The 22,429-nt window shown below is 41.7% G+C and overlaps 1 protein-coding gene across 1 annotated transcript in view; it reads right to left on the reverse strand.

The window, feature by feature from the left end:
- Abca1 (ATP binding cassette subfamily A member 1) overlaps positions 1–22,429 on the reverse strand; it is a 119,287-nt gene that overhangs the window by 41,491 nt on the left and 55,367 nt on the right. The window contains exons 8-15 of the mRNA XM_051187818.1: positions 13,218–13,310; positions 10,083–10,323; positions 7,895–8,034; positions 7,459–7,575; positions 3,413–3,610; positions 2,380–2,585; positions 1,638–1,814; positions 1,018–1,240 (exon numbers count right to left, since the gene is read on the reverse strand). Coding sequence (XP_051043775.1) covers positions 1,018–1,240; positions 1,638–1,814; positions 2,380–2,585; positions 3,413–3,610; positions 7,459–7,575; positions 7,895–8,034; positions 10,083–10,323; positions 13,218–13,310 — 1,395 coding nt within the window. The remainder of the gene's footprint in view (positions 1–1,017; positions 1,241–1,637; positions 1,815–2,379; positions 2,586–3,412; positions 3,611–7,458; positions 7,576–7,894; positions 8,035–10,082; positions 10,324–13,217; positions 13,311–22,429) is intronic.

Genomic DNA, 22,429 nt, shown 5'->3' on the forward strand with positions numbered 1-22,429 from the left:
GAGCCCTGAGCTCATCTGTAGTGACTGTGGACAGGGAAGTAGACACTGTCAACATACAGTTATCTTAATCAGTTCCCCCACACTGGCCACATGACCCCTACCCTTGACATAAGGCTTAGGTCCTTGCCATCAGATACCAGACCATGAGCAAATGGGATGCAAGTAAATCTTGATTCTGTCACACCAGCGTGCTTTAGTGAGGCTCTTGCCTGCCCTGAGAACTTGATGGGTTATTATAGGGAGGGTACACTGAGGCAGCTCACAGCATGTACTCTATACAGTGCTTGGCATTAGCAAATGCTCAAGAGTAATATAAAGTAGCTAGTCTTAAGGTGAGTGTTACATCATCTTGCTTTGTGCTCTCTCTCTCTTTCTCTCTCTCTCTCTCTTTCTCCCTCTCTCCTAGATAACACTAACTTTTATAAGAAGCATCTTCCTATGAAATAACTGTTGAGGCAAGAAAGCTCAAGAGTAGATTTGTATATAAGACAAAAACTTCACTGCCCAGACTCCACTTTAAGGGAGGGCTTGACTGGCTATTGTTAAAGATATCCAGATGTTAGCATTTCTATTATCATAGCTAGGAGAGCTACCAGGCCCTAGAACACCCCTTTTCCTGGTGAGCCCCCATCCAATGACTGATTAAATGGAACAGAGGATGCTATGCCTTGGGGATAAGAATTTGAACTTCTCAGCTTAATGTGGGAAACTCTTGGACAAGCTGTATATTCTCCAGAGCACCCTACTGGGTTGTTGAATCATGGTTCAATTCTTCTCTCTGCATGAGCCAGCATGTGTTCCATCCTTCCTGAACCTGATCCCTACTAATATCCAAATATCAAAGTCTGCCTCAGCCTCTTCCTCCAGACATCCAAACTGTAATGATGTATAACCTTCTGACTATCACTTTTACAAAATCGGAAATAATCCACACCCAAAACTCCTAAGGATCAACCCTTAAGTACAGTTTGGTACAGGTAAATTTGTGCTTTTCTGGAAGGAGTGAGACCCTTTTACCTTCAAGATGACGACTAGCAGGCCAGCACTCACGAGCAGAGGGATGAGGCTGCTGATGAACCAGCTAAACCACAGAATGCCATTGTCCAGGCCCATGATCCGCATGGTCTCCTTCAGCCGCGCCTCCTTTTCATATACAATGCCCTTGATGATCACAGCCACAGAATAAATCCAGGCCAGGGTCATGAAGAGGGGCATGGACCGGCTCATCACCCGCAAGAAACTGGAGGCACAGATAAAGAGCATGGGGAAAAGCTCTTGCATGTTGGAGGGAAAACTACATTTGGGTCACCAACAGAAGGCCCACTGGACTCTCAAATGACCAAATGTTTCATTAGCAGTAGACAGAGATGAGAATCTTGGCTGACAGAGTATAGCCATTCAAAAATTCTTTAGGGAATCACTTTAATAGCTAGATATTAAAATAAAGGTAAATTACAAGTACTAAACACTAAGGGAAGAGACAGATTCCAATTTGGTCTCTCACTAAGAGTTGGTGTCTCTAAGATCACCTCCTATTAACGTGCTTTCACTCTCACACTGAAGAAACATGCATGTACACATGCACTCCACACAGAGCTGCTGACTTAATGAAGATGTTGCCTTATTGGTACACTCACATGTCATCAACATAACAGGGGTACGGCATCTGTTGCACATAAACACCTGTTTTCTTCTCAGTTCCCGTCATTACTCTGATGATCGCCTGTTCTACCACATCCTGTAAGTAGGCGAAGCCACCCCAGACATAGCGCATATCCTCAAAGGGGTCAGCCCGGGGACCAGGGTCCCAGTACCTAAAACCAAACAACAGACATACTGGAAAATCAAATTACCCACACTTCCCCCACACTTTCCTGGCTATTCTTCCTATTTTTTTTTAAATCTTCTATTCTTATCTCAGTTGATAAGTACACAGATTCTTGAATAGAAATAATCACAATGAACACACTACTTGTGGTATATTTTTCTTTCCCCCTTATGTAAAACATTACATCGGATAGGCATACTAAAATTTCAACTACTCACTCCCCTTTATCGTTTGTCTGCCTCTTTTTATAAAAACGTGTCTGGCTAGCATAGAGAACCCCTAAAGGTTTTCCTTTCTTTTTCTTTCTTCTGACTTTTAAGTCCTTTTGGTTAATCTTTTGAAAAGGAATGCCGAAACAGAAAGATGAATATCTATGGCCTTTGATTAATAGTCCCCAGCAATGCAGTTTTAGCAGAGTCATGCTGCTGCTGCTGATTTGTCATTGAAATTCTATCCAAATTGCTAATAGAGAATGACCAGACAAAAAAAGCCATGCAAATTATGTTCTTGACCTTTGCAACACCGGGCTTGTGTGATGGGATTCTACTTACCCATCCTTGATCTTATTGGTCCTCTCGACATTGTCAATGTCCATTCGGATCTTGTACTTCACGTGATGGGGCAGCTCCACACTGCCAGGAGTGATTCCTGTAAACACGATCCCAGCCCAGAACTTCCTCTCCTCCAGCAGTTCCATGGACTTGTTGATGAGCCGGACTTCTGTTGGAATGGGCTCCAGCTTGTTCAGGTTGACACACTGACATAAAAGACAGCCTCATTAGAACACTGGTGGCCCAGCTCACCCTCCCTAGGGAGTGGATGGGGGATGGGATGGGGGATTGTTGGTGGGGGGGATGGGAGGGTGAGAAGGAGAGGGAACTTGGATCGATATGTAAAATAAGAAAAAATATTAAATAATAATAAAAATATGGGGCGGGGGAGAACACTGGTGGCTGGAAAGACAAGTGGTAGCCACCACTCAGACTCCTCTGAGAGGAGGGAACTGGCTGCCCGAATTTCTAAATCTTCATCATCTAGTCCTGTCTAAAATAGTTTTCCAGGTTTCAACCAAGCTTAGACATGAGATTTATGTGAAATATTGCACATTACTTGCATTGTTTTGTGCAAGGGGAAATGATCATATTTTATGCTCTTCCATTTTCTTAGCAATGTTTGAGTCACGGCAACTAACCACTTAAAATCAGATAAGAAAAATCCCTATCAGCCGTTTTCCTTTCCATCATTTTTAGGGTTAGTTTTACAGTTCTAAATTAGATTAGATAAGTTTCATAAACAATGCCTTAAGAGAGCAATTTGTTACCATTAGAATCTAGGATATCAAAGCATAAGAACACCTAGAAGATAATGGATAGAAACACTGCAGTCTATCTGAAGCTGGAAGTCAGCTTGTTTCCTCATGAAGTCATTCATCTAGTGTTTATCTTGTCTACCAGGCCTGCACGATACAGCTGTACATGACACCGCGCATTTGTTCTAAGTCCTCCTTTTGCCTTTAACTTCATTGCAACATTCAAAGGAAAAGTCCTTAGCCTTCGCTAAAGTATGTGCACTGCAGACCCTCACCTCCATGAAGCGAGATATTGTCTGGATTGCCTGGTTGGTTTCATTGAAAGCTTCTCTCCATGTATACACGGAGCCATTTGGGGACTGAACATCCTCTGGGTTCTTGGCCAGAAATGCCATGATGTCTTGGGCAGTCCAATCTAATCCATCCAACTTCTGTTGCCAAAATCGATCATTGCCTCTGCTGTCCAACAGCGTCTGTCATTCCAGGAAGAATGAGTGAATAGGAAACATCAAGTTCATGGTAATGAGTGCTATGGAACACACCACACCCCTTTTCACATGCTTGGGCTCTGTTTGTGTACGACATATTAACAAGGCTTCTATTTGACAAAGAAGACTGAAGTTGAAAACACATGACTAATATTGGCCAAGTTGAATTGATGAGCTGAGACACAAAGTCAGACCTCTGAACTCACAGTCCACAGGCTTCCCACTATACCAGACAGTGGTTAACTGTTTTAAATCTAACAACAGTCATATAGTGTGCTGAGGGATCTACCGGCATAATAGCTCATACAACCCCATGAGGGTGTTAGCTTTAATATTGCCCATTTCACACACAGGAAAACAGAACTCCAGAGACATTACTGTAGCTAAGGAGCAGGAAAGCCAGGCTAGAAAACACAGGCCAGCTGATTCTAGTGTACCACTGCATTGACTCTCCCCCACTTTTGAGACATAGTCCGATGATGCTAAATAAAAACCCCATCTCTAACTGAGCCGACATTTAAAGTTTAGCTCAGGGAAGAAATACTGCTGGTTAATGTAAGTAAAATCTAAGTAAAAGATGGTCTTCCTCAACCCTAGAACAAAAGGGTCATGATGAAAAGGAGGCCTGTTTCCCATCACCTGCCAATGTAAAAGAGGTCACAGGTGAGCCATTCTGGTTTCAACCAGCCAGTCCAGGAGGACTGGGGCAGCAGCCTGCAACAGATGTCCTGCGAGGAAAATGGAGCAACTGCTGACTTGGCAAAATGAAAACAGCTGCCATGCTCATTTACCAGCTTCCAGGAGAAGCGAGAGGCCCTTACTCTACTGAGCCGGATCTCCAAAAGCCCAAGAACACCGTCCCTAATCAGTCTTCTTTTCACTAACCTTGCAAGCTCTTCCCCTGGGTGGCTTCTTCTTTGTTGTTTTAATGGGAACGTAATGATTTTACAGGCTGTATCTACTAGAATTTCATTAACTATTCCTGTACTGCATAGCATTTAGTCTACCTCCAATTTCTCAAAATAACAATTACAGTAATAACATTTTCTCTCCCGTGATGACTTCTTTAAAATTATTGCCATAGGATGCATCCCTGGAGGGGTGTGGATCAAAGGGATAGCACATGACACATCCTTCATGGATTGTGAAATTTCCACTTCAAATTGCTTTCTACGAGTGAATAACAATGTACACTGGCACCAGTGTGTGTGTAATTAATATATATATATATATATATATATATATATATTTTATACATATATATATAATTTGTTAACAGATATATATAATTTGTTAACAGATATATATATGTATATGTATATATATATGTATATATATATATACATATATAAAATTTGTTAACAGATGCAAAATTGTACCTCACAAAAATCCAGAGGCACCTCAAGTTATCAATTCTAAAACAACTTTATTTGGATATGTGGAAGTGAATGACCAAACAAGAACAGAGAGATGGGATGATGGCATTGGAGTGAGCCCTCCCCAGTGTGGCTTCTAAGCAGTATGGGACATTCAAACCAAGAGAACATCCATACCCAGTGAGGCCACTGACCCTATGGCATCTCCAGAGAGCATGAAGAACAGAAGATCTGACATTTCACACAAAGTATTAGACAGGGGAAAAGCCCCTGAAGATGAGGGGCCATGTCCAGTTCAGAATAAAAACCAACCAACCAACCAAAAAACCCCTCAGGTTAGGTCAGTAGACTCAACAGAAAAGTGTCTAGGGTCTGCAGGATGTACAACACGTACAGAGCCAGAGCTGAGACACGGGAGCCTAAGGCAGAAAAGTAGAAGCCCCAAGCATCACCTTGTATACCAGGCACCAGAATGCTGAGGACTGAGAACCCCAAGGTGGTGGGTTAAAGTAGTACTCTTAAGTCAGGGAAGAAAGTACTGAATAAAGCTCCTCTGATTTCCACTGTCAGGATGGCAACTCCCAACTTATATCCTTAGCTCAATCACCCTCTGAACTGCAGACACCAATAGCCACCAGCCTGTTGGCATACTCTCCGCCTGTCTAGGTAGAAAACTCCTGGCACTCTCCTCTTCTTGCCTTTCTACCATAAGCCATTACCAAACCTCCTCCTTTGCACTCAGCCCTTGTTGCTCACTCATCATTCACTTTCTGCCTTTCACCCGTTTGTCTCCTAAAGTAACGCATCTACATCTCCACTTCCTTCAAACCATTTGATGGCCCCCTGTAAAGTTAAAGATCTTCAGCTTGACACAGAGGCTCTCCCAAGGCCTGACATGCCTTTCCTTCCTGTCTCCACTTCTTTACTCCCTACTCCACACCCAGGATCCTCCAAGATAAATCCCTAGTGAACACTACCACAGGTTTATAAGGACTTACCCCTTAAGAACTGAGAGTTTAGGAGCAGCTATAGTCTCCAAAGAAACCCTTGATTTAAAAGCAGGAAAGGCCAGGCATGGTGGTTCATGCCTGCAGTTCCAGAATTGAGGGAAGCTGAAACAGGAGGACTGCCATGAGTTTGAGATCATCCTGGGCTACATAGTGAGTGGCAGGCAAGTCTGAGCTACACTGTGAGACCTTGTTTGGTGCAGGGGAAAGGGGGAAGTTGTTTTGTTTTATTTGAATAAGGAAATAACTACGTATGCCCAAGTTCAGTTAAAATTCCCCAAATCCCTTCACTCTCAGACAGAGAACAATCCCAAATGGTGGAAATATGGATCTCAAGGGAAAGACCAGGGAAACGAGGCCTGGTGTACATGCCGCAGTGTACAGTGTTTCCTGTGGGAGGATCATGTTGATCCCTTAGAAGAGAAAGACTGGAGCAGAAGGGAGAACCACACACCAAGAGTGTGAGTGCAGAGTAGTGCCGTGACTCAGCATGAACGTGTAGACTGTTGCTCTTGATTTTCTCACCCAAATGCCCCGTGTGTAGAAAGAAGCACCAAGTTAAGAATTCTGCACAGGTGTAACAGCAATCCAGTATCAAAGGAGACTCTGGCTTCTCCAGCTCCTGTGGCTCCTTGGTCAGTAACCTGTCCACCCAGGGGGACCCAAAGCACTCCTAAACTTTCAAAGAGCTACCTCAAGATGGGTGGTCTCTAAAGCCCAGCATCCCTCAGGTCACAAAGGTTCAAGACCAGAAGCCTGACAAAAATCCTCCCTTGCTTCTTAACAGCAGAAGAAATAAAAGGAAGGGGCCTTCCTCACCATGGCAATAGAAGGTTGCCTAATGATTCCCTACTCAGGCTGAGGGAGGGATGCTGTGATTAAATGGCTCTCACAATGACACAAAGGAGACATTGCATTCTCAGACCGCTGTCCTTTGGGTCCTGATTATCTCTGGAGCACTTGTCCCTCTCAAGTGGCTCTGGCACATTTAAATGCAATTCTCTCCACTCCATGGCCACAATACTGCACTCAACCTATGCCTGGGATCCAATACCACTGACCTACCAGCATACCAGATCATGTTTCTGTCCCCATACTTCCTTCTAAGACCTACAGATGCACAGGCAGACTACCGAAGATGCTGTACCCACCTTAGTGACTGGAGACAAAATGAAAATACTCAGTGTCCTGTAATCCCTGAACTCTATTTCCAATTTCTGGTCTTCACTGGGTTTTGTGCAAAACTGCTATTGGGCCATGAGGGGCACCGATGCTGACATACCCAGGGCCACCACTCCAACTTGGTCTTTGCTTCTACAGAGGTGGCGGTGCTGTGGCTTCAGCTATTCTTACTGTATCTTAATTGGTTTAACTTCCAGCATTATCATTTCTGGGAAGATGTCCAGAAACTTCTAGATCAAGCAAGTAAAGTGAGTAGAGAAATGCTCACCCGAACAAGGTCCATCTCTTGGCTGCTCTCCATGAAGGTCCAGAGTTGGGGGCTGAGTTCTTCCCACATGCCCTCCAAGTCGTGAAACACAGCCAGCTCCTGGAAAGTCTTGTTCACCTAGAGTCAGGTAGGGAACCAGAATCCATACAAATAGAAGAGAGACAGAGGCAATGAATATTCCAAGGTTGCCTGAAAAAAGAAAATCATCCATCACAGAAACCCCTGCCCAGTCCTTTCCCTTGCTCAGGAAATCCCTCCTGTAGCTATAATTCGAACACTCAGGGCTGGAGAGCTGGCTCCCAAGATTACATGTTGATTTTTTTAAAGCTATTTAAAAGTCTCATGAAGGCCATGAGTATATTCAAAACACTCATTTGAAGCTGCCTTCACTTCCTGTCTCTAATTCTGGGGAGAGTCCTATGCCTGGGCAGCTTACCTCAGCCATGACCTGCCTTGTAGCTGGAGTGTCAGGTGTATACAGAATCTTTCCAACAAGCAGTGGTTTCAGTGCCTTCCAAATAATTCGAGAAAGAGGACTAGACTCCAAGCTCTTCATCAGATCATTGCAATAAGGAGCTATGAAGAAGGCAGACAGACAGACACTCGCTTATATACAAGGCCAGATACCAACGGGAACTTAGAAGATGGAGGAACTCGGCCAGCACAGGGTACAAATCCCCTTTCCTTTACCTGAGCCTCGGTTTGCTGCACTGTAAAAAGAAAAGTTCATAACATCTACCTGTAGAGCAGTGGAGAGGATTCAATGAGCTATTTCCTGTGAGGTATCTAAAGTGCTCGACACTTGAAATGATCAGGCCCTCTCTAAGACTCGGATCTGAGCTGATCTAGAAAGTCTGTTTGACTATGCACATGCCATCCTAACTCTAGCCCCATTTCCTAAAGCCAACCCTCACAGCTGTTTTTCACTGAAAACAAATGGGATTCTTATTGGGGAAGCCAGAGAGCTGTGTTAGACTTCAGTTTCAAGAAAAAGCCAAACATATCCTTAATAATTATAGATCTTATCACAAACATATTATAAGTAATAAAAATTCAAAAATATCTAAAGTTCAAACGAACAAGCGGGCCTTGCTTTAGATACCATATAAGTTCTATAAGCTGTTTCATAAACAGATGATACAACAACAACAACAATAAAGATAATAGAACTGGGGGTATCCTAGGGATCAGTCCATAGCATCATTCATGATGTTCAAGCACTCCTGGTTGTATTACATCTTCACAGTCAGAATTTTTGTTTTTAAAACTTGACCTCATATCTGTTGTATAAATGAGAGATGCCCCTGGGTGGATGTGTAAGCTGGGAAAGAACAGATGGCTTAATAAATCTGCATGCACCACCATCTTCCTCAGGCTTGGAAAGCAAGCAACTTATAAAGTTCTGGAGTGCTATACTCCAGTGAACACAAGTGTTGTGTTACAGCCACAACAAGAAGCCGTCTCACTCTAAGCCGAAAGACACACCTGTGGTTGGAAACAGAAAACAACTCAGCTGCATGGTGTTTTCAAGGAAAACATGGCATTGTTAGACTGTAACACTGGATCCCTGCTGTCGCCAGGCACAGGACACACATGCACACATAGCTGACCAAGTGTGGTAAGTGGATATAGTTTTACAGGGTTCTCTAACACTGTCTTGCGGCTAAGAATGCCAAACAAACCGGAGATCAAATGTCTGAGTGTGATGGTGCACACATGCCACCATTAACGAGATAGTTCACCAGAAAAGCCTGGAGCATGTGAGCTTGAATCCCAGCACTTGGGGATTATCTAGAAATGCAGCTTTAACCAAAACACTTAACATCTGAGCCAATGAAATGTGAGCTTCCAGAACCTTCCTTGCACAGTTACTGTGAGAATGAAATAAGGCAATTTAAATAGAATTTCCTCTGAATTATTATACAGAGGAAAATCTGCCTTAATGTTAGATTTTCTTTTAGTAGTTGTAATTACTGTTATTACTGTCACCCACTTTTAGGTGTTTATTATAAAGTTTATCTCACAGTAATACGAATTTAAAAAAAAATCAACGCCTCACTTTTAGAAATTTTTCTGGCTTTACTGAGACTTAACTGAAAAATAAAAATGATATGTATTTGAAGTATGTATACAACAAAACACTGATACATGTATCCTCTGTGAAGTGATTAACATGACCCAATCAACTAATACATCCATCACTCTATGCAGATATCCAGTCTATATGTGCACTAACATTAAGATAAACTCTTAGCCAAGTTTAAAGATATAACACAGTGTTACCAAACACTCGCTGTGCTATCCATTTCTTCTCCAGAGTACATTCATTTTACATAAGTGAAATTTTGTACACTCTGACCTAACATCTTATCTCTCCATCACCCACTCAGCCCCCCAGCAACCTCTTTTCTTCCCTGCTTTGTGAACTTTATTTCTTTTCTTTTCGATTCCATATATGAGGGAATTCACATATGATAAAAACAGGGGAGACCGGCTAGCTATCGCTCACTCATTCATCTTGTTGATAATGCTACTAAAGCACTGAGAATGACTCGCTAATCAAGGACTCTGTTCCTGAGGGACAGATAGGGATGAGGACAAGGCTTTGGTTTGCAGACACTCACTGGTGGAATTGTCATAGAAGGTGTCCATGTCTTCTTCAGTGCTGTTGCCTCCAAAGAGGGCTTTGTAGTTGTTATCCTCATACCAGTTGAGTGACTTGATCTTCAGCCCCCCACCCTCTGGGTGGCCGCAGACAATGCGGGACACAGCCTGGTATATCTGAGTGGAGGAGCTGGAACTGTTCACATTGGTGAGAAACATCACCTCCTGCCGCATGTCACTCCAGCTCTTTGTGCTGAACAGCTGGTGTCAGGATGGGGAAAGGAAGGGAAAGGGAGGGAAGGTCAGAGAAAGGGTTGGGGCAAGAGAGGAGAAGCAAACACTTTTATTTTCTTAACCTAAAAGCTGTATTCCAGAACATCCTGTGTCTGGAATCACTGTGAAGCCCTGTGGTGGTCAGATGGTGTCTTCTTCCTCCATCTGTAGTGCTGAGACCTACAGCACTTGACTACTCAATTATCACAAACTGGTGGCTCTCCCCAACACCTGCCTGAGGGAGAATTCTTGCTCATATTCCACCACCTCAGCTCACACTGGACACTTTCTGTGCGAAGCGCCCTTGACTCACAGGGTAGGGTAACCACTTAATTTTGTAGCCCAATAAGGGTGGCTGTACCTGAGATCATCTGAGTGAATGATGGACCAGTGCCTTGCATTCTCCATCTGTTGCTGGAGACACAATGCTCCTCACCCTTCCTTACTCTCACTTTAGTCTCTTCATCAGTCCAACAGTCAGAGTGTAGGCATTTTGCAAACATGAGCCACGTTAAATGCCCTGCTTCTAGTTCTTTGGCTTCCTTCATGAATCTTAAGCATATCTTCACATCAGTGCTTTATGTCTGCTGTTCTTCATACCTGGAGTGTCCTAACTTCTCTAGGAGTCCAGCAGGATTGTCTTTGGGGTCAGCTAACTCCATTCCCTTCAGAATGGTATCTCATCACTCTTTCTCCCTCCTTACAAGATTTGTTCTTTCCTTCATTGCACAGATCCCCGTTGTCACATCAGCTGGCCTGCTCATTTCTGATGTCTACCCTTCTGGGAACTAAACGATGGCAGTGAGGTTACTGTGCTCACTGCTGAGTTGCAATAACTAGCAAGGCCAATAACCTAGCCAGTACTGTATGTGTGCATGTATGCGATTCCACCTGTTTGCTCACTATTGTCCTGTATACCTTCCCTCGCACCCAGATACGACATTAATGTCAGCTCTCACTCATTGAAGATCCCCACTGCCAAGCTGGCTAATGTAGATTTTCTTTGAGGGTCTCTGGACTATGGCAGTCATCATAAGAGTTTTCTGATGAATTCTTGGAAGGAGCAAACCAGAACATAGAGCTCAGAGGTCCCAAGTTCAAGTTCCACTCTGACCAATTAACTTTCTCTTACACTGTGGATACTGCATCTCATTTCTCTGAGCCACAGTGCAATTTGTGAAATGGGCACAACAAGAGGTACCTCAGTGTGACCTATGGATGATGCAGGCAAATTAAATCAAAGTACCATAATCCACCTGTGGTGTCCTTGTCTTTTTCCTCTCGACAGCGGGGCTTTGAACATAGCAACTAACTTTCTCTCTAAATATGGACCAAGCAAATGCATTTCTTTATCATTACTCAGGAAGAGCAACTGAAGGAGATGTAACCAAAGTGACATGCGTGTATCTGTCAGGAGAAGTGGGCACCTATTGCTGATGCTAGACCAGAAGTAAGTGGACTCCAAGAGATAAGCACGAAACAAACAAACAAATAAATAAATAAATAACTGAAGCTCCGCAATTCAGTAGGAAATTTTCCACCAAAGAGCACATCATGTCCTTTTAATTATTTTGTTTTACCCTAGAATAAAAGCAGGGATGACGACAGAAGAGAAAATAGCTGGAACAAACCTTGAGTTCAGGGACATTACCCCCACCCCCACCCTACCCTGCCATCACCACTCCTGCTTTGCTTTCTCCAAAGCCAGAAGTGAATGCCAGGTAATGGGACAAGGAGAGCAGTGCATGGAATGTCATTGTCAACTTAAAGGGCCCTAAGCAAATAGATACAGGCTTATAGGGTATTTTCTCTTTCTGTCTTCTGGCAGAACCCCAACTAGACTAGCTTCTCCATCTATCCATAGGTTACTTACCCTCAGGAGCAGTGGAACAAATTAATAGGCTGACAAAGGACTACTTCTATAAGTGGGGCATAGGAGCCAGCCCCTCTGTCAAAGATGTATGAGCAGAGTCAAAACTAAAAGAGTCAGATACACAGTGATGTGTTTTGCTCAATTCCAGGGTTTTCAGAACTTTCCATATGTGCTATTCAATAACCAACATGAAACACTTCCATTGCCAGAAGACAAAGTATCTTTTGGTATTTGGAGGAGGAAAGGATGGTACAAGAATGGAAAAAGAATTAAAGAATCAAAGGCTGGACCGAGTCTGAGAAAATTTCCCCCATGAATCATCGCGTTCCAGTGTCCTGAAGCATCGTAGCATGCTTTGTATGAAAGATGGAAGAGATAGTGGCTGGTATTCTTGGAAAAGGTTAACGGGTGATGTCAGGACAATGTCCACTGTGACACATGTGACAACATCTGGACCTAAAAGCCGTATCAGCTCAGTGCTCACTAAGAGGCCATATTCCCAAAGCTGAACCTCCAAGGCCAGATTTCACAAGGAAAACAAGCAGGGTAAGGAAAGCCACAGCATTCCTGTTGGCTAAGAAAGGTGTGTTTTGACACAGTGGTAGAATGGATGGCCTTGGTGATGAAAGCATCAAGCAGAAGTTGCTGTCAATCATGCAGAAGTTGCTGTCAAGCAAAGTCAGTGCACAGGGTGGGAGATGGAATGAGAGAGAATTCTCCTCTTTACAAATGTACAGTGACTCAAGGGGCAGAAGAAGCTAATGAAGAAGGGTCTAGACTAGACAGGGGGCCCTAAGCCACTAATTAGCTCTGTAACATTGATGCATTTTAATTTCTTCTTCTCCAATGGAAATCAAAACTGATACATTTTTAGATTACTTATGCTTCTAAAATTTAAAAGCATAGCATGTGATGTTCAAAGCAAAAGGATCATGTTAACCAAAGTCACAACTAAGGAAAACTGTAACAGCTAGTCTGTTCACTGTGGCTAAAAGGACACACAACTTACCTCTTGGGCCAAATCCCCTAGGCTGTCCAGCAATGTTTTGGTGGCTTCAGCCAGCTGCTGGGTCAGGAGAGGAGATGTGGAATTTAGTCTTGTCTGGAAAGAAAGGGGAGAAAAATCCTTTGACTCTGAGCTCAAATACAAACCTGGAATCTCTAAATAGAAAATAAACAAGTAAATCAAAACCATTCCCAATTTTGAATTTAAAAAAACAAGAAATCAACTTCTAACCAAAATAAAGAACATTGTCCAATGACTCTAACTGCGTGCCTGCATGTTTGTTTTTCTTCAGATAAGGATTTCTCTTTGATAAGTGATTGTAGGAATACAAATTTAACGACAGTGAAGAGACAAAATACAAAAATATCTCATGTAGTGCACACAGGCAGGCATACACTGTGTGTGTGCTTTGTGTTTACATATATGTGTGTACACAAGTGTGCGTGCATGCATGTGTGTTCAATGAAATACTGACCAGAAAGTCCCAACTCTATCTACACTTCTGCAAGACACATGTTTTATAGGTGTGACCTTGAGGAAAAAAAAAAATCTGTGATGGCTCACAAAATAGGAAAGACAAAATCCAATGGTAACCAAAGCAAAAGAAGAAGCCTTTGCTCTGTTGAGTTGGCACCATTTTCACTGTTTTGAACACTGAAAATCTGACACTCAACACTGTTTCTATGTCAAATGTTAGTCAATACCTTGCACTTACAAATTAATGTGTTTAGTTGTTATGATGCATAACCTAGCCGCACGGTAAACATGAGAAAATAATTAATTAGGTTTAAAGGGAAGATAAATTACAACAGAAAGCCTAAGGGAGTTAAGTGGGGGGGGGGGACCCAGAAGCTCTGAAACCAGAATTCTGTAGAAGGAAATCCAATTTCAGTCCCATGATTAGGAAGGACCAGGAAGAAAAATCTCCAGGGGGAAAAGTGGCATTTCTTAGTGTTTTTATGGATTCTGTTTTCTTTTCTTCAACATTGTAACAAACACACAGAGAATTTTACACTGGAAGACAACACCTGTCATGTCACAGACTGCTGTGAAATTGTTAATACTGGTGCTACACAGTTAAGTGCCAGAGGTGGACAGGACTACCTTAAGGAACGGCCTTGGAGACATTCTTCTGCCTATATCTTTTGATGTGTTATTTTAAAGTGAATTCCAAATGCAGAAAATTGAGTTATAGTCATCATCATAAGCTATATGGCTGGCACTCCTGGATGCACATTTCTAAGAAAGTCTGTCTATGAAAGAACAGCAGCCGCTGGACACATGGGCTCCACCAGGAGGGCTTATGAATCAGAATCGAATCCCAGAATTCCCACACTCAGTCCTCCAAAGGACCTGTGGCCACCTGTAACACTATACTCAGGGCAATCTGCCATACAGCACACAGAGCATAAATGGCTGTTCCTTCCAGAGCCCAGGACTCAGGGGCAGTTCCTTCCAGAGGCAGAAACAATGGGTTTCTCTCTTTGGGTTCACTTTACAACTGAAGATAAGCACAGCAGAAGTTGAACCTGTGATTTTCCACAGTCGAGGAAGCGCTTACATACTGGAAGGTCCTAATCAGAAGCGACAGGAGGTAAACAGGTTTTGTCTTTAACATGGCCTACCCCAGGGTGATTGATGTTCAGGATTAGAACCAAAAATAAACCGGGCAAAACAAAGTTGCCAACCTTATATGCCTTTCTAAAATCTGAAATGTAGGTGGGTACATTTCTTTTCTGAGGTCTACAGAACCTTAGGCAAGTGACTCAAATTCCTGTTGTCCCCAGACCCCCAGCTATTCTCCCGCAGAGGAGTAATAAATGTACATCACAGAGTTTCCCAATCACTGAATTGCAAGGCACCTACTAAGTTCTTTGAGCAGAACCTGCCACACAGTAAACCCTCACAAGTATAAACAGTTTCATCTCCCTCTTCTTCTTTTCTTCCTTAAAAACTTACTACCAGCTGTTCCTGGAAGCAGTCTCCCAGTGCTCAAGATGACAACTGTCCTGCCTCTGTGCTTTGCCCTGTGTCAATTAATCAGGTCTACAAGGCAACAAGTGCAAGAGCTATTTCTACCCTCAGTAATATAGTCAGTCCTATGTAGCTTCTCCATCTGAACAAATCTTCATCTTCATAAGTGATTTTTCCCTCTATCTTGTTTTTAATCTGGACAGTTTTGAGGTAAGTTTATTCTACTTGTTTTTCAACAGTTCAAATACTGTAGGTATGACTCTTGCACCTGCCTGCATAACCCTTGAGTGTAATGAACCTTAGATGCAAACACAAGGACCTGGTTACCTCTGCCATAAGCATCGGACCTTTGGTACACAATGTCTTATGAGATGATTGGACTGTCAATAGTCTGTACTTCAGACTGTTGGCTTAACTGATACACTGGGGTCTTGGCGTCTTATTGGCTAAACCAATCTATACATAGACAATATAGTGTAGTAGTCACTGTGAAGAGCTTTTCACAATAGTTGTTTTCTTAAAAAACAACTCAGGGCTGATGAGATGAGTGAAGTGTCTTACTGCTGAGTCTCATGACCTGAATCTGACCACCAGGACATACATAGTGGAAGGAGAGATTTACATCCCACAAACTGTCCTCTGTATGCCATGGTATGTGAGTGCCCCACTCAAAGAAGTAAAAAGCAATTTTAAAATAATTTTTAAATAGATGTTCAGTATACTTTAACAATATCAGTGACCCGAGGTGGATACAAACTGATGCTAAAGGCACAGACTGACATAAAAGTTAAAATACATGCACTCAATTTAAATTCAGCATCAGTCCCAAGCTTGGATTATCTAAGTATTTTTGCTCCAGACCTCATTCTGGTATTTTTTTCCCTCCTGCTTGGATATTACAGGATACAGAGACGGTGGTGATGCAGACCAGCAGGATGAAATGTTTCAAACTGACAGTCAAAAGATAAGCCATTTGATAACTACTCTTGGACCTGTTAGATATTCATGTTTCCCATCTTACCTCATTATTTATAAATAAATGCATGATAGATTAAAAAGCTGAAAGGAAAATAAAAGCTTAAAACAAATGGAGAAAATATTAGAAAATATATTTATGACCTTGAGGTAAGAATTTTAAATATGAAATTTAAATATAAAAAAGGATCCAACCACAAAAAAGTAGCTCTATATCCTAAATGTAAAATCTGTGTATCAAATGATACCACAAATGACCTTAAAAACTAAGTCAAAAACTAGAATAATGAAATTTTGAAATTTTAAAAAATTTTAGTATAAAATGGAATACCAGATAGCAGTTAATATGAACCATATCCACATGCATCGACATTGATAAATCTAAAAAAAAAAAAAATAGAGCTTCATGAAAAAGAACAGGTAGCTCAGCACACGCATATATACATGTGAACACATGCAAGCCCATACTATACACTGTTGTTGACAGAATTTAATATATACAGTATAACATTCTTATAACATGCAGCTTCAGAACAGGGGTTGCCTTTGTGGAAATAGACAGGGTTACACAGGTGGCAGCCATGGCATCTATGATGGTTTAATTCTTGACTACAATCTGAAGTTCACTTGGCTGAATGACGGACAGTGACACACTGGTGATGTTTCTGTTATCCCCTGCCCTTTTTTTTTTTTTTTTTTTTTTTTTTTTTTTACATTTGAAATGCTTCCTAATTTTCTCTTTCATTCAATAGAATTACAGTAAAGGTGGAAGGATGACTGAGTAGGAAGGAAGAAGGGTAGAATGCATTTCAGATCTAAAAGGCAGCTAACTCTGTTAAATAGTTAACCTAAGTAATAAATTAGGCCTTGAAACTTGAACACAGGATGGCATCCACATCTGCTATTCACTGTGGCCTCCTGCTCACATTTTCTCGATGAAGGTCAATTCTGTCTCAACACTGCTCCTAAAAGCTGCAGCAATGCACATACTCAAGAATGCACAGCTCAGTATTATTTTTTTCTTGACTATGAACATCCTCTTTACTATTAATTCCAGTAAGTCCCTATTGGACACAATAAGAAAATATTTTCTTGAATGGAGTAAAGAAAGGAGTACAGAAAAGTAAGGTATTTAGTTAAGGACTGTATTTTCTGTTACTTAGCTTAACAGGAATTCTTGTATTGTTCAATATATTTTGATCATAACTAAATACTATAATATCATAGAATATTTTGCACTAAGGATTGATAAGCTTTAGGCTCAGGGCTGGAGTGATGATTCAGTGGTTAAGAGGTCTTACTGCTCATCCATAGGACCTACAGCACCAACACAACAGCTACAACCCTGTGTAACTCCAGTCCCAGGTGATACGTGATGGCCTCTTCTGGTCTTTATGGGCATCAGGCATGCATGTGGTGGATAGACATACATATAGGCAAAATACCCATACAAAAAATAAAATTTGAAAAATAGATTTAAACTGAAAACAAGTCAGCTATGTACCATGCAATCTCTAATATTTTCATGCTATCTATGACCATACCTGAATGTGCCCAACATAGTCTATTATTTCCATGACAACAAAGTTTTCCTTTGAGGGACATTTTAATATTTTTATTAAAACAGGGAATGATTGGCCTCATGTCTGAAGAATGTATTAGTCTTTTAAAAATAATTTGACAACTTCAATGTTAGCTTTTATGTTAAATATGTTTCATGTATTAAAATGTTTCATGTACATGCTGCTTCTAAACACAGTTCAACACACTTATTAGCATAACTTAAAAACAAGCCTTTACCTTAGAAACCACAGCTCTTCTCAAGCTGGAATAATTAAGGCACATAACATCTTTGAGCAAATGAAGCTGAGCGGTTATATTAGCAAATCACTAAATTCACCAATTTATCCCTCAGTTCTGTGCAGATGAACACAGAGTCTGAGAGTAAATCATCACAGCATGTCTTCGCACCAAATACCAAATGACGAGGACCACAGTTGCTTAAAAACAAAAAGTACACTGTGTAAACAGGTGGATGGTAAAATCAAACAAAGTACATAAAACCTAGTACTTTCCACAAATGTCTGAATCTTTCAGGCAAAAGGAGAGAAAAAGCAAGAATTCTTCCCCACAAAAATCTACGTAAATTCTCCTCTACAAAAACCTAAATAAATGCCTTAAGCCAAATGCTACATGTGACACGCTGAAGTGTTGAGCCCTTAAAAACCACAAAGCAGGGCTTTGTGGATCAGTAGTTAAATAGTCCATGATAGAAACATGAGACCTGGAGTTCAGATCCCCAGAATCCATATAAATAGACATCCTGCCTGTAATTCCAGCCTTGGAAGGGAGAACAGGCTGTGTAGTGAGATTAGCCATATTGACAGACTCTTCCTCACTGAAGAAAGTGCAAGAGGTCGATTCCCAGCATCTACCTCCAGCCTCCACATGCACACACGTGTATGCCTATACCCTACATACACACATGCACACACACACATATGCACGCAACAAAAAAGGAAGAAAGTCAGGAATCAGATCAAAAGGTAACACCAAGCCCCATCTGTACTCTCAGTCTTTGTGTACAAAAGTCAAGAATGGACTCAGCAAAGACCCACCAGCTCTTTGAGACAATGAAGCTTTGCTTGCCCATTGCTCGTCTGTACCTTGGATAGTAGACAGCACAGCTATGAGGTCACTGGTCTTCTGGGAACCTCAAAGCACCTAACAAATGAAACAAGTTCTGCCCTAGTGTGAATATGCAGCATGAATCACAAGGCATTTTAAGAGAGTTCTTCATTCCACAGAAACAGAATGCTCCCTTTTAGGCAGAAGGTATTCTCAGAGGTCAAGACGATCTAACCATAGTCATGTGTGCAATATCCAAGGTACTATTGGCATGAGATAAATCTGTGGACTTTGCCTACCTACTTCAAGAATCAAATACCATTCCCACATCCCTGAGATAATAGCGAACCAGCACTAGAGCCCCAAACTATCTAGGACAAGACTCAAGTTGGTCCCATGTTACAGAATCTGCAAAGTTCTGAAATATGCTGCTTTAGCATTTAAAATTGGTCCTCAAATCCCACTAGAGTGAAAATTGCACATGTATCTCACCTGCCTTGCCCATTAGTGACCTTCAGTGCCTAAACCAAGTCCAACATAGAGAACAGACATACAGTAAACAGATTTTGTTGGGTGGAAGTTTCAAAAGAGATGAACTGTTTCCCATTCTGTGCATCAGAACCCCGGACTGTTACTGTTTATCATGCACCAGAGCAGAGTGAGAAAAAGCAGAGACCTAAAGAGGGATCAATAAAAGCCTAAGGCACTTAGAGAGCATTGCAAAGACACGATGAAATATACCCTCCAATCCAAAGGAAGTTGTGGCGGGTGCATTACACCCTAACGATGGTCACACACTAATCTCTGGGATCCATGAATACATAATGGGGGAAAACGTGCTTTGTAGAGGTAATTTAGTATATGGACCTCAAAACAAGGAAATCGTCTTGACTACTTGAATGGGTAGATCTAATAATAGCAGCACTTGAACAGAATTTTCTGTGCCTGGAGATAGAGAGGTGTAGTTGAAGTCAGAGATTTAAATCATGAAAGGGACTCAGCCCAGGTGCTAACAGAGATGTGTGAAAAGGATGAGACAGCATTGCCTTTAAAAGCAAAAGCCCATGCCCCTGGCCCACAGCCTGAAAAGGAACTTCAGGCCTACAAGAGTAAGGAATTGAACTCAGCTGATACCCTAAATGAATTCAAAGCAAATCTGCCTTCAGGGTCTCCAAACACAAACCAAACCCTGCCAACACCTTGACTTCAGCCTAGATTTGCTGCCAAGGCACCCAGGTCCCGGCCCTTCAGGACTGGGAGTTAACATAAATGCACTGTTAAGCTCCTCTGTATACAGTACTTTATCACAGAACAAAAGGAAAAACAAAGCCAATGCAACAGCAGGACCCTGACAACTGAGGCAAATAAACTGTTCTAGCTAACTCGACTGTTCTATTACCATGGCTCTCTCCTACAGTGTACAGGGACACTCAGTATTGTTAGTATGTTCATAACCTTCAGGAGTTCACCCTAGAGATGGAGTTCCATACATCATTCTGTCCTTGTCTTCACTGGAAAGTCACCTTTTTTAGAATCTCCACTAAGTAGGGTACCCAGAACAATTCTGACATAAGGCACGCTCAATAAACACTGTTCAGCAAATGAGTGAGCCTGGAAGTTGTTCCTTGGTTGGAGGATTTGGGGGGGGGTTGGGCAATATCTGGGCCAACAATGTCATTGTTTATTGACATATTCTTCATAATTGCTTTGTTTATTCTGCCTCTGATTCCTAACAGTGGTCTTTAGAAGGAAATATCGGTGTTACCAGCAACTGTTTTCAGCATGCAACTTGTATTACTTGTGTCAACTAAATGATCAGCTTCCAGTTGGTGAGCATCCAGTATATCCCAAACCACTGATACATATCCACACAGAAATATGTAAGACAAATAATCATACTAAATGGTAAACTATATTACCTCCATATAAAGAAAGAGCACATGGAAGCTTTAGAGCCTAAGATAATTTTTCCAAAGTCAATGACATGTATAAAAAGCTGAACCAATATTTGAACTCAAAGCTCAATAGTCTCAAGTCATGCCCTTCTAACTCTGCAACACTGTTCCCTTGTTGTGTAAATGCCATTATCCAATCACCCACGTCCTAGAGGAGACCCAGGAGAAAGAGTCATAATACTTTTTTGGCTGAAAAATAAGGAAATACCTACACCAAAGATAATCACACGAGGGGAAAATATTTCAAAACATGTCTCTTCTGATAAGGCACTTTTAGTACAGAAATGCATATAAACATAACAGTCTTCCTCCATGAGACTGGGTCATGCATCTGGCTTTTGTCCTGGCTGTAAGTTCTTGGCACAATTAACTGCCCATTGGCACAATTAACAGCACAGGTAGCATACACTGACCATCATAAACATTTAAATTTCAGCCAAGTAGCAAAAGAAAAAGTGGGCTTATTATAAACCAAGTATCAGTCCCAGTGTTCCAATTAAGGCACGGCTTAAGTCAATACACAACATTACAAATGTCTGGAAGTCATTCCATCTCAGAGGCATCTTGAGAAACATTTTCACACAGCACAATTCTGGTCACTCAGTACAGTCTACTTCAAGAGCCTGATGTTTTGATTTTATGGAGGAAGAGTTCTCAGCAGAAGCAATGGGGAATGGGGCAGAAGCAGAATTCCAGACACTCTCCACCCAGGAGACATGCAGGGGGTACACCAAAGCCATCCTAATTAACACTGCTTCATGAACCTATTAATCAACAAGGACATAGCAAGATGCCACACAGCTAACAGGTCTGAATTTCCAAGTTGCTACAAACCTGCCCAAATGGAGACAAATTTCAAGTTGAAACCTGATCTGTTAATGGACAGATGATTGGGGGCCATGGTGTCATTCTATTTTGAAAGGCGTTCTAGCACTCCAAAAGAGGAGGGATATTACTGGGCTGTAAACACTACCGGTGTTCAATGAGTAAACTGAAGTGAAAGCGAATGAATGAGTACCAGAATCCATTTCTGTGTCTTCTAAAGTAACTCGTGATTCCTAAATTTGAAGGACAAATGTTTACCTCTACAACTTATAGTGAAGTAAAGCAGCCCCAATCACAATTTCATATCACACCTTTCACACCATTTGTAATGACCTTGACCCTCTATGTCTCAGAAATGTCAACAGTCTGCAAAGATCTGCAGCAGTACATTTACTATGTAGTGTTGTTGCTTGGAGCACTTACAAACGTCTCCAATACAGAAATACTTGAAATTATAGTGATAGAAGCAATAACTAACCAGATCTTCAAAACAAGCACTTGGTAGTTGTTAAAATCTAAAACAGAATTAACTACTTCAGGGGTAAGGAAACATGAAGCTGGTGACAACCACACAGAAGCACCTAGAAGAGTCTACTAGGAGCTATTTCTAAAGCTCACTCTAAGGTAAGAACTCAGCTCAGGACCCTGACAGAAAGGAACCATGTTAGGACCCCCTAAGAGTGCAGAGTTCTCTATGAAATCTGGCCTCACATAGTTCAGCATGATTACAGTGTCATGGTAGCATCACAAAGATCATGTCTTTACAGAGAGCCTACTGACACAGTCACTCTCTCTGGTAAACCGAAAAGCTGAGTGCTGGATGTTGCAGAGTACTACTGGAGGCATTTCATCAGAGAT

This window comes from Phodopus roborovskii, unplaced genomic scaffold (assembly GCF_943737965.1).
Source record: "Phodopus roborovskii unplaced genomic scaffold, PHOROB, whole genome shotgun sequence".
Classification (NCBI taxonomy): Eukaryota; Metazoa; Chordata; class Mammalia; order Rodentia; family Cricetidae; genus Phodopus; species Phodopus roborovskii.